General features: G+C 32.2%; 1 protein-coding gene across 1 annotated transcript in view; it reads right to left on the bottom strand.

Moving 5' to 3' along the window:
• Positions 1–1,599: 1,599 nt before the first annotated feature.
• LOC106709024 (lachesin-like) overlaps positions 1,600–14,217 on the bottom strand; it is a 40,828-nt gene continuing 28,210 nt past the window's right edge. Inside the window, exons 3-9 of the mRNA XM_045682767.1 lie at positions 6,418–6,524; positions 5,801–5,986; positions 5,177–5,369; positions 3,703–3,831; positions 3,060–3,179; positions 2,432–2,602; positions 1,600–2,264 (exon numbers count right to left, since the gene is read on the bottom strand). Of these exons, the coding sequence (XP_045538723.1) occupies positions 2,002–2,264; positions 2,432–2,602; positions 3,060–3,179; positions 3,703–3,831; positions 5,177–5,369; positions 5,801–5,986; positions 6,418–6,524 (1,169 nt within the window). The 3' untranslated portion in view covers positions 1,600–2,001. The remainder of the gene's footprint in view (positions 2,265–2,431; positions 2,603–3,059; positions 3,180–3,702; positions 3,832–5,176; positions 5,370–5,800; positions 5,987–6,417; positions 6,525–14,217) is intronic.

Here is a 14,217-nt window from a genome sequence, read left to right as displayed (position 1 = left end):
CATTTTTAATTTACTTTCCTTCATTAATAATTCCACTCAGTGTCACACGCAGGCGGAAACGTAGTACATATACTTTGACATCAATAAGGAATTCAATTAATACATATTAATGGTATGATATATTCCACATTTGACGGTAGTTAATTAAATTTTAACTTGTCGAATGGCGCGCGTATATTTTCTGCATTTACGAAGAGAAAACTCAATTTAATCACTCGATTCAACTCAAAATATATAGGCAGACACATTGAAAAGCTGTAATTGATTTCCAATCAGTATGATTGGGCATTTTATGTATTCTGTTATGTTTTAGCAAAACTGAAATCAACCAAACCATATTCTAACGTGTCTATTCTTCGGCGAAGTCAAGTTCTGCAACAAATTTAACGTTTCTAAAATAATTGGTTTTCATATTAAGTTGGTTTAGAAACAAAAAAAAACGTGAGATGTATATTTTATTCGTTTGAATTATTTTTATTACATGCAGACAGACCCTTTGAGTTCGCGTGTTTAGTTTACAGATACATTGGAAATACAAGATAAAAATAAATGCGCATCTACAATTCCTCAATATTTTATTCATGTTATTTTATAACGATTATTTCATAAACGTACATACATAAATATTTCATAGATTCATCAGGACTACGAAAAAAGTAATAGTTATTAAACGAATTATGAATCAAAAATATCCGTTAATATGATACAAAAGTTAAAACTATTTTATGTTTCTTATAAAAATAATATAATTCGAAATCATTTAGCTCGCAATATTTTACGAATCTTAAATAAATTAAACATTAAAAGTAAATGATATGGTAACCAATATTTTCTTAAAAGCACTTGTTTTGTTAACGGTACTTTAAAGTAACATAATAATATATATATCCGTACATAAGTAGTATGCGTTGTAATAAAATTTCTTATCATACAATGCAAGAGCCTAAAAGAATATAAAAAGTTTATTTACAAAAAAAAAATTCAACAACTTTTTTATAATGTTGTTATAAATATTCATCTACAATACTTAATATTAGCTATGTACATTTGCATCAAAACATCTGTTGATATATTCAATAACACCACCTAATATACCAGAAGTCTATTTAAATATTTGTTTACATAGGCTGAAACGGTAAATTGCATTTAGTTTACATTAAACAGTCTATTTACACTAATGTTAACCTAATTATTATCACGTTACATGTAAATAAATAATATTTTAGTAAAGGAAAGTACATTGCAGAAAAAAATAAACGCTAAATATTTATCTCTCTATCTATACAAATTATAATTCTATATCTTTTTTTAATTAATTAACTTTGGTATCAAGTTACCCAAATGAATCTCGCACTTACTGTTGTTCAGTTTGGTTTTAGAAATGTTACAAAAAAATAAATAAATTTAATATAAAAATAGTGGAAAAAAACTATAGAATAATCAGTTGGTATTCGAAGTTTCCGCCTCGCATCACATCGCGCTATTACACTTTCCCGTTCATTTTACCTTTGCCTCTAATCGTGAGTTTCCACAACCGTAATATCTATATAAAAGTCATTTGTTCGCATCGCTTTTATTCTATTTGAAATAAACAACAATACGTCGTCTCTGTTCATGTTTCGCTTCCATTGGTTAGAGGAATAGGCGAGATCAACAGGAAAGCGCAGTTGATTCTGACAAAGCTAAGAAGGAATAGAATTATTTTGTCTTCAATATTTGTCTCCAGGTTGAGTGAACATCTTATTTACATATTATATTTTTTATATATTGGAGCAGTAAACAGTAGTTATAACAAATAATTAACGATAAGGTTCAACTAGAGTTCGACATACTCGTAAATTCCGACATCAATGTCTGTTCTGTTTACAATTGTAGGGATGAAACAATAGACACTCGTGTTCATACAGAGAGAAACACTTTGATGTATACTCTGAGTGTACCGTGTATAATGTCGTAGTCTAATTATGCCATTAACTTTAGTTTATTTCATCGGATAGTCGTTTAAATAAATGTAGGAAGTAGGAAGACGATAGTTACAGTTAATGTTGCGGTGAACGTAGTAGGCGCACCATTAGGAGTAGTTATAACAATTTTGCCATCGTTCGAGTACCATTTATTGGCGCGATCCGGCACTCGATTGCTTTTCTCATTTTCATTGTTATTCGGAATATCTTCGTCATCGTATATTTCTGTTCCGTACTCGTCATCGGATGTTGTCCTCTCATCTGGATATTGATACACATGTCTGTCGTTACCTGGTATTTCTGTACAAAATAATTTTGTTTAAAAGCATTAGTCTTAAATTTATTGAAGTCGTGTTGCGGGCTTTAAGATATAAACAAATTGTGTTTAATAACACGGTACTAACTTAGGTAAGGTAGATAATTAAATCACAAATATAAATTAAAGGATGAAATAGTAACAAAATTACCATATAAACGAATCTTGCTTTCAACATCACCAAGAGAATTCTTGGCTACACAAATGTAACTGCCCAAGTCCTCGCGTCGTATATTTTTAATGGTCATAGACATTTCCGCTTCGAACATGGACTTCTGTCGCACCGTCATCTCGTGGTGCTCAGATGGTATAATCAGCTCACCTGCGAAACAATTTATTACTTAAAACACTCACTTCCAAATTCAATATTAGAATTTCATCCTTCTTGCGCGAAGTTTTATGAAAAATGTTAAAACTTGCTGCAGACACCTCAGAGTTTTATGGCTGTGTTATAATTTGTTTGCTTTCTTTTTAGGGCTACCAAACAAATACAAATTACGAAGTTATTTTGGGCTAATCGCGAAAAATAAATAAATAAGTTTAAAAAGGTGAATCGATTTTTTTACTGGTACACATATACTACGCACTTATGATTGAATGTTGGCAATAAAGGTAGAAGAAGATCGAAGAAAGTATGGATATGCGTAAGAAGTGAGTGATCCAGATGACGGATTATAAAAATGTAGAAGAGTATTACATTTTGTGTCGACCCTATATGGGGAAAAGCGCAATAGAATGATGATTACATAGAAGGTACGTAAATTAAATATATTTCTTACCAGGATCCTTAACCCAGTAATTGATTGACTTGGGAGAGGACTCGACGTAGCATTCGAGAGTGACGTCTGTACCCAGCGGTGCGCCTACGAGCTGGTTGGGCACTTGGATCACTGGATGAACTATAAATGGAAATTCATAAAAGCTATACCCTGATCATATTTCCTTTTGTATTATTTCACAATAATTTTCCAAACAACAATAATTTTCAAATTAACCTTTAAATACGACCTGGAGTTTTGCGAATAACTTACAATAAGACCCTTATTAAATACCAATTTCCCTTAATTTATATAGGTCTCATTTCAAATTTTTAAATGTTATATCTGATAGTATTAGAGAATAAGAAATACAGTCAAAACCGTTTATAGCGACATCGTTTAGAACAACATACCGGTTAAATTGACCAAAATCAAAGGTCCTGGCTGAATGTTATTACATATATTTCCTATTAATACCTGTCACCGGTTGTTACAACTATCGGTTTTTACGACTCAATATGAGTAGTCCCTTCGATGTCGTTATAACAGATTTTGACTGTATGTATATTCTAAATTATTATTTATTTATGAAAAAAATTACTTGCATTTTCTTCCAACATTTATAGATGGAATATAATGCGTTTCACTACTTGATTCAACTTACAATGCACGCTGATATGAATCCTCTTGCTAACTGTTGGCGGAATCCCGTTGCTTGCAATGCATAAGTATGTTCCCATTTCAGATCGCGAAATTTTTGACAATTTTAAAACTTCGCCTTGGAAAGACAATACTGAAAAAAAATTAGTGAATAAGTGGTAATAAGTTAAACATCATGAAACCTTAATCATAATCTGACGAATTATTAGAAATCCAATTTTATTTATTTAATCATTTAATCAAATCTGTAAAAGAAGGAACATAGTTTATAACGTAGTACTTTAGTACTATGCTATAATTACTAATTCGGTATTGATAAGGATATCACAGTGACCTATTAAAGAGGTCCAGCGCTCGCACAATGAGACCTATGAGTCTATTCAACGCAGCAACTCTACTAATTACGACAAACTTTAAACAATACTGGACGCGAAACTCATCCCGGGAATACTGGCCACGCGGCTCATTGTGCCCTCACATAAATGCGGTCACAGAGACACTATTATTATACATATTCAGAAAAACAATGCCGTCCTTGCACTATTCAAATAAACTAAGACAAATGAAATATTTTCCTGCATCTTGCCGAGTTAAGTGAAATTTTGGGGTCAACTTCTTGTTCGAGCACAATATGGCCTGCGAGAACGGGCTTGACATTTTACAATTGCAACTCTGATATGGCATTGTTTCTTTAGCTCGTGTAACAAATAAGACGCTGTTTGTATTTACATGTTTATTTTCAACAATGTTATGAGTCTGTCAACACAAAAAAACTCGAGCTTTCAATCAAATTCATTCAGCAGTCGCGTGTTGGAGTGGCGATGTTATCAGACCGATGTGGGCCCCTTCGTGGGGAAACGGATTGCTTTCCTACAGTAGTAATTTGTAAAACAATAAACCTATGAAACCTCTCCTAAAATATTTGTTGCTAACAGAAAATAAATTGTGTTTTTATATCTATATTTGAGTAAGACTGAATAAATTGTCGTTGTCACAGAAAATGCGAAAACAACATTGGATATTTGTTTGGTTCTTACATAAATACTTAAATACACCAATCTTTACCTATAATAAAAAGTAATTTCACAACTTGCGTGTTGATAAACGTTATATTTATCGTTGTACATTTAGCCCTTCCGTAGATCTTTTTGGCTGTAGTTTACGAGAACAGTACACGACCGACAAACACGTAACATATCGGTAAATTCACTAGTGGTTGCGGATTTGGATATCAAATTCTCGAAAAATTTGTTGATATAGGCTTCTCATTGTTGGTTTAACTTAACGCCGTTTAATTTTTTTCTTATTCTTTCAAAATAACAATATTCATGTACTTAAAATAAAAACCCACAATCTCACTTGATTTAAGGTGTCGATATATGCGCAGAATTGGTTTACTGTCTATTTTCTCGTTTATCTCCTTCGAGTCTATTTCCGTACAATCTATGTTATACATATGAAATTTCTACTTCTACTACCTTTAGTTTTCGATCCGTTTTGATCTCTCACAACAATTTCCTGGCCGTCTTCACGTTTCCACATGACCCGCGGTGGTGGTATCCCTCTTGCCTTGCAGGACACACGCGCGGTACCTCCCTCTGGCACCATGGTGTCACCTGATGTCTCTTCAGGAATGAAATCAGGTGGTATTACGACTTCTAAGAATCCCATCTGAAACAAGTATTAATAAAAAATAACGACATCATTAGTAGAATAAATACTAAATTATTTGTTTACTTTCAAATTTTACTTGTTATCCGCAGTTATTTTTTTGCCAAGCATTAAGTAGCTATTCTTTAGCTTCTGAGTTGGAAAAAAATTGTAAGGTTACGCAGAAGATACAGTAAGGAAATACTCTAATTGTAAGCATGTAAAGCATAATCTAACCAATCTGTTGTAGCTTTAGTCCAGGCAGAAAAATATAGCGATGCGATACGACTTTATTCGACTAAGTCATAACGCGCGATTTATTTTGGTGCCAACATAATACGTATAATGACTGTATCTTTCCGCGTCGGTTTTATCTTCTACCTACGTGAAAATATACGTAAAATGTGACTACTAACATCGATAATCATGCATCATACTGTGTTTCTACTAACTTGACTCTTCATAGGATCCGTGTTAATCTGACACATGTATTGTCCGCGGTCCTCCTCTTGCACGTTCTTGATGTGCAGGTACCAGGTGAAGTGGTCGCTGTGTGACACGGAGACGCGGTGGTTGTGCGTGATGACGTGCTCGTGTATTGCCTGTATCGCTTTTGTGTCCGCCTTCACCCAGCCCACCTGTCATACGAACAAAGACCGGTTATAAATATTCGGCGCTCGTAACTACAATATTGTTCCCAACAAAAGCATGGAAACTATCAAGTTTATTATTATTTTTCTGACGAGATTTTTTTTATAATACATCTTTTGTTTTTTTTAAAAATAATTTTTAAAATTATAAAAAAATGTAGTTTGCGAACAATTAAGTACTCAAATAATAAACTTCTTGCAATAGTGATTGCGTAGAAACATGTCTTGTGTATCGCTATTAGCTACGGGATATTTATTCAGTTTAAATAAAGCTAGGTAATAATTGGGATGGGTTTAAATTTTAAAAACATCACACCGTTTATTGAACTAAACGTGTAATTATCATGTGTTCAAATATGTTTTCAGCAGTTACCAAACTGCTAGAGTAAATATGTTTGTAATAATTATAGAATACTGACCCGATAATTGCCTAAATTGACGACAATACATTTGAATGTCGCGTCTCGTCCGATGGGAACCGTCAGGTTGGTGAGGGGCTCGCCGAACTCCGGGGCGTCCACACCTCCTGCACATATTTATATTCATGTATATATTTATATAAAATTAATAGCGTATATATTTGGCGTACCTTACTCTTTTTTCAATTTAAAAACCTTATTTATTTGACAAAAATTAATACACATATTACATTTAAAATGTCTTACATCAAAAAAGTTCTGATTTAATATACAAGTATTTGACACGCGTGGAATATTAACTATTATAAAAGTGTTAATGGATTCGTAAGTTTGTTGTGATTAGCTATAAATTTGTTTACTATACACTATTAACCAGAATTAACAATTTGCCACCAAACTATTTCATTATAATGTACTTTTAGTAATGATCGCTCATCTAACAATATCTCGCTTTCATGGTTTTAATATAACAACGGGTAATAGATCTAGCAAAAATTCTAATACGTTCCCATTGTTATTACCTCTTTGAAATTTTATGTAAAAACATCGTTTTTAGGGCTAATTGGATGTGGAGATGTTTATAAGTTCCATGAATTACAATTAACAACACTACTAGAAAGCTTTTTTGTCTCTAACTACAGTGCCACTACTGGAAAGCTTTTTTTGACTAATTATCTATTGAGGATTTTTGTTGATATAATAAGATAGTCTCTTAATGTAGATTTTGTTAGAGAAATATAGATTAAGAGACAAAGTGTTTTTTTTTATTTCTTAATTGAGATAAGACAATAAAGATTTTAATCGATGCACTATAAAATAAATTACACTAAGCTAAGCGAAAATTATTTATAAATTTCAGTAACATAATATTTACAATATTATGGAAACAAGATGGACGTCCCATCTGGACGTTAGTAAAGTTTCAAGTAAACCTGAAAGCACCGAACAAGTTTTGTTAGATCATTGAATTCAATAACATGGCAGTTCTTATTACTTTTTCCTTTTAGTATTAAATATAGTTTACGCTTTTGTTATATGTTTGTAATAAATGTAACTGATAAAAAATTGTTATGTGTTACCAATACATTGTAACTAATATTTTAATTAAGTATGTGTAAGAATAACAAAACAAAATGTGCAACAAGAGGAAAAAAGAAAATTTACAAACAATTTCCTAAAAACTAAGAAATAAATATATTGCTGGACGTAAAACAAGCATTATAATAATTATTATTTCAACTTTCATTTAGCTTCTGAATCTATAATAGTGGAATAATTTACTATTCGTGGCTATTTTACTCATTATTGCTTTAATTTGCAAAACAATTGTTCGAATTGCGTGGGCGAAGACTGATGAGGGAGGAGGTTAGTCAGGCATTAGTTTGTAGCTCGTATACTTGTGGCCTTATCAGGAATGTCGCCACAAAGTTGTCGCACCGCGCCGCCTCGCCGTCCGCCTCACCCTGTCTTTGGTATTCACGGTACTGTCGCCCGCAGTGCAGTTTGCACTCACTTCTGCGCCATGCAACAAATTATCAGCTAAAGACCCTTTTCCACTATCAGGAATAGCTCCTTAGCGGCACGCGATTGCAAAATATTTTTATGTGCTACTGGCATAGCAGCTCCTCGGCCTGAGTTGCGCGACTATTCGCTTAGTGGAAATGGGTTTTAACTGCTTCTAGTCGCTAACCGCAGCTTAACTTTAAACAGCCGACACGAATAACTTTAGTGATGTACATTATCGATAACGTTCATACTACGTTACACAATGATTCTCGATGAGCTCTTATATTATTCAAGTGATGTTCTATTGTTGTGTGGACTGTATGTTACTGATGTGTTTTTAGTTATCTTTTCATTTGTATATAGCATGACTTACTGAAGGCGTAATTTGTCTCTTATATGTACATAGTTGGTTTATTTATCATTAACCATTATATAAAATAACTTATGTAATATTTTTCCAATATGAGTATCTATCTAATGTTACATGAAATAAATAAATATATAAATAAAAATACTGCTTGTAGGTGAACTATAATAAACTTTTTTTTAACAAAACATTGCCTATAAATTATGTAATCTCTGAAATAAATTAAATGCAGTTCGGTCAATATACGAGTATATTATTTTTAAGTCTCGTTTCTCTTAATAACAAAATATTTTAAACTGTCAATACTAAACAGAGATAAATTATAATCGTAAAATATAATTTTATATGTATAATTTTTTTTTATAAAATGGACAACAGCGATCTACGTGGAAGACATAACATTAGAGAACGGTCTCAGTGAAGGCAGTAAAAACTGCCATTTTGCAACTACAGCGTCCACAATATCGTCACAGGCTGGGACGCAGTAAAATGTTTACAAAATATCCTCCTTTTGTTGTGGGTATCTCGCTGGATATTGTTTTTGTATTACCGCTTCAACCGAAATACCTTTTTCCTTAAAAGAAATTCTCTGAGAGGTGAAAAATCCTAATTTCATTGTATAGTGAAGCTGTTGAAATAGCGAGGCATAACATTCATGATACTAGCACCTACACAAATTTGTCATACGAAACACCTCTATAAAAAGGTATTACTCATTATTAATCAATCTTTCCAGCTGAAAATTAAATAGTTCTAAAAAAAAACGAATTATGTCCAAAACGAGAGTTTGTACCAGACGTGTTAATAAAACCAAAAAAAAAAAAATACCTTTGAGAGTTTATTGTATTTAATCAAAATTTTTTAGCCAGAGCAAATATCCTTATTAATTTTAAATATTTCAAACAATATGCTACATTCGCCACCAAAATGCAATGTATAGTCGTAAGTCGTTTGGGCCTTGGCATTGTTTATGCGACGCATACTTTGTAACATTGGATGAAAAAAAAACCGTTCGAAAATTATAAGAAATTCATTAAAAACGAAGTAATATTTATTGTCTAAAATATAGAAGGCATTGGAAATAAATTCAATGATATTAAGAAGTGGCTTGAAATTATAAATTTAGAAAGTTATTTAGGTGATAGTTTCATTCTGCAGAAACTAACGAAATTCCTAGCAATGTTTTGTAGATGTTGAATAATGTAATCATTGTGTTTTATAACTATTGTTTATTCCCGTTCTAATAAACTACGAATATAAACAGTTATTTTGGTGTACGTAAAAATGTATTTAAGAAATGCATATATTTAATTAAAAGTACGTAATATTACTTATGTGCCTCGCAGATTTAAATATTTTTCATTTGTTTTCATTACATTAATTTCAATAAGTTATTATTTAACACATGAATGTATACAAAAATTCAATTTTGTTAAAACAGTAGATTGGCGTCCCAATAGCAATTTTCTGTTTAAAAGATACAATGTTTATCCCAATTTTATGTCCAAATTTTCAACCTCGCAATTTCAACGTGATACGTTCATAAATTCAATGAAATTACCCATCTTTCTGCGCTTCAAAGAGGCCATATATCTCCCCGTGGAGACAGCGCCTTGCAATGTCGACCATCACCGGAATGATAAATCAGTATGGTTTGCAATTCGGCACAAAAAGCTTGCTCATGAATTTCATTATTCTTCTTTTTAATTTACTTACTGACTAGCGTGAGATTTATAGCGTAAAGTCGTATTAATTAATTTATTTTCTTACGTCGTCCCGAAAATGAAGGCATAAATTGTTATTCTGTACCTTTAGCTTCTTAGAAGTAAATAAGTAATCACACACAAAAACGTAATTAGGGCTCTGAAAGTCTGACCCCTATATAAAAAGATTGCTATGAATTATCTTTAACGAACATATTCAGACTTGACCTTTATTAATCTATGTATTATTACATAAATAAAACTTGAGAAGATATGAGTACCTAGGTTCTACTTATCATTAAGAACATTATTATCTATTCCTCGAATATAGTGAAATGGATGCACGTATTCATTTTTGGTGTAAATATTATTACGTAAATCGTAGATATCGTTAACTGATTCGCTTGTTTAATTTAAATGGAAACTAAATGAAGGTTGCAACTGGTCATTTGTCATGGGGCGGGCGGCTGCGCGGCGCTATACTGAGGCAAGTTCCGGCTGCAAGCAGCTTTTATTAATATTTCCAGCTCGAATTCACGCTTTATTAGCAAACAGCCGTCATGAGGCTGATAAATTATTAATGTGGTCGCGGCACAGCTTGCGTTTTGTTATCTACACTTTTTATGGCCACTAAAAGGCATTAGTCCAAAAGCTTAAACTACTTTTGTGTAGGATTATACGAAATTTATCAGTTGTAAAAATATAGGAGTAGTATAAATATATACATACGTACGAGTACATATAATGGAGGACATTATTCTTAAACGGTATTTTAATGCAATACCAATTATACAAATGTGTAAACTTAGTAATGGCTCATTCAAATCCCAATCTAGAAACTAATCTGTATTCTTCTAGGTTAGTGCATTCAAGATAAAATTGTTTGAAATTGCACCATTTAAAAAATCCATAAAACATAAGTACACATATGAGACGAACGTTTACAGTGACAGGCGATCAATTTATCGTTCTATCACACAAAGAACACGTAGGTAATTCCTTAAGTTGCGGAGAGTGTAACACTAGGATTCATCCCATTTTTCATCTACCCGCTCCACGGGAGACAGCTCTTAAAAACGTTGAAAGTTTCTTACGACTTAAAACCACCAATGTTTCTTAATTTTGTACTCGCGACCGTGGGTGGCTTTGAATTATGATCGTAGCTTGCATGACTGATTTTATATTATCTTTGGTTACACAAAGTAGTTGGACGGGACTGTAACAGATCGGAATAGATTTCCAGACGTAAAATTAACATAAGCAAAAAGTTTCGTGAATTTTATATTTAGATAAATTTAGCTACTGAGCTATCTTTAGTTTTGTATTTTTTATCGATTGACTTGAAAAATATTATTAATTGATGTAATATCACTATCCACATATTTGTGTAAAATATACTGCTAAAACTGAGCAGATTACTTATTGATATACATAGTTTTGTATACGCAATATTTTTTTCAATTATTCCATTTTTATAGGCAAGTATAATCTATAATGTTTTAAATAATCTTAGACTATCTGTAACTGTAGCGATCATTTATAGTATTTTATCTCGAATATTGGGAAAAAAGGTCAACTCCGCAATAATCCATCCTCCATTCCTTTCCGTAGGTCATCAAGGGAGCCTTCTTAAGTCCTTTGTAATCCGACCGAAGATATATACATCACAGAAAAGTATCTCATAAGATTGAAATACGTATCGCCAATCTTTAACAAAATGTTGTATGCTTGGGTAATATTTAATATTTAAAAAGGATTTCTTTCCTTACGTTCCTTAAGCCAAATTCCAACTTAAATGCTTCGCAACCCTATTATTGTATCGGTTGCTTAGTGATGTCCCTTGTAATAACTATAGATAATGCTATACAATAATAATAATAGATAAGTAAATTTATTGGAAAATCTCCAAATTTTCTTTTTGCAGTCTTGGGGCAGCGGTCGCTTCACTATTTTAGTGGAAATATACATATCGACGGCAGAAAGCGGAATGTCGTATCTCAAAAATTGGCCCAAATAAGTTAACATCAATTGCTGTAACTAGTAAAAAAATAATCAATGGATTAGTAACTTTAGGACATACCAATTAACGGTATCAAATAACGCTTAGATTGATAGAAATACGTTCCAAAGTTCAACTTCCTATCTTAATTAATTTAGGAGTTGTGATTTTTTTGAAATAGCTTTTTGGCTCTGGTGTAAAACTAGATATTTTGAGATACGACATTTCCGCTTTCTGCCGTCGATATATACGAAGGGGAATTATATATGCTCAGCAGTGGGCAGATAAAGGCTGTTGATGATGATGATGATGATGATATAGACTAGTATCATCATGTATATTGGAGTATAATAAAATGTAGCAAACGAGTAAACGAATAATAGTACTCTTACATGTATAGGTAGTACTAGAATTTAAGTGTGAAGTGTGTGTGTAATATTCACAGAACAGATATACAAAAATAAATTTTAGACTAAATCATTTAGTTTGCCGCCTTCGAACTTTGTTAATTATTGCCGACGTATTTTTCACAGCGAAGTTTCAAGCTCCAACAACGAATGCAAAAATTTATGTCAAAAAAGAATCAAACATTTTAGACTTCATTAAAAATTTCGGTCGCAACTTTACGAACCGAGCTATAACTTTTCCTTTTCATATTTTTGTAATCATCTCGACTTCTAAAATACTAACGTCAAAAGATATCAAATCAGTTTTTAAAAACACTCTTAATATATACCTTTAAAACATACTCAATGGATTTTAAATAACTTTTATAATTGATGATTATAAATTACTACTAAAATCCTAAAGTTATCGACAAAATCTATTTTCGGTAAAATTTATAACCGTGATTTTGAGTGCTCTATATATGGAATCAGAGTTTAATTTTTGTGTTTCTTTTCAAGACTTGAAACTCTCCTACTCCTAAGAAAAGTGATACGAAAGTAATAAATAGATAGATAGATACGGCTGCTACTACGAACACAACTTGTCTTGTCTCTTAAATTCTTTTTAAATATGTACCAATTAATTGACTTGTTTTATCTAAAAACTTATTAACATTTGATAAGTGTTGAATATCAAATTGACTTATAATATGCAAGTTCAGAGTTCGAATCCCGCCACGTAGAAATGTTAATATTATGTAGATTTATCCGACGATCTTACGGCAAATGAAAATGTCTTGATGCAACCTGTACATATGTGCGAAAAAATTCAAACATATGTGTGAAGTCAACCAACCATCACTGGGCTAGCTTGGTTGATTATGGCCTAGTCATCCCTAACTTAGAGTAGACTCCGAGCCCCTCAGTGGGGACGTATAATGAGCTGATGATGATATAAATAGAGTATGTTTATCCTATACAAATACAGTTAAAGCACTTGTACTTTAGTTGATTTAAAATAATAATAGCAAGATTAGAGGACAAAAGGATATCAGTACTTTACTCCTACATTAAACTTTAGACGCACAATCTCAAATAAAGTAGGGGTCACGTACAAGTGAGTGATATCACGTCTGCTGCTCATCAGCGGCTGCACGTGACGACTTTAGCACAAACAGATTTTGCTACACGCCCATTAAATGTTGAACCCGAATACTACAACGCTACTATACAAACCATCCTTACAGAGATAAGTAACGAATATAACGAGAGATCTTATTACTCTGGTCACGTTAATAATACGCAAAAGAGCAGCCGTTACCGTAGCGCTACAAAGTTTTCTTTCTCTTAACTTTATTACACCATTAGAGATCGCGTGACGAAGAATCGCACTTCTCCTTGTAATATAATTATTTATTTTGACTAGTCTATTAGACAAAGCACTTATTCTCGTCTTTTGTGTTTCATTCTGTCCGCCATTGCTGTTTGTTTGTTATGATAAATCTCTCCTAACTTTAAGATAAATATCTGTACATCTTAATTATTATTTGGTATGGGAATTTTTATTTTTCATAATAATCTTTTTATTGTAATCATAACATCTTTTCACTTTAATTTTCTTCATTTTTTGACTATCATTATTCGAATGTAGATAGATACTTGTTCCCAGAAAAAAAGAACATCGGAGAATTCCAGGCTGCTTTTGTTCTAAAAGCGTAGATATGATACTAGAAGATAAAAATCTAATTAGCTATTTCGTTTCTTGGCACAAAAGCGAAAACAATGTTGGAGTATTCCGAACAAGTAAAAGGAAATTAAAACAAAAGCAATTAGGAAGGT

This window comes from Papilio machaon, chromosome 2, assembly GCF_912999745.1.
Source record: "Papilio machaon chromosome 2, ilPapMach1.1, whole genome shotgun sequence".
Lineage (NCBI taxonomy): Eukaryota > Metazoa > Arthropoda > Insecta > Lepidoptera > Papilionidae > Papilio > Papilio machaon.
Note: the sequence above shows the minus strand (reverse complement) of the source record. Positions and strands in the feature narration are given on the sequence as shown.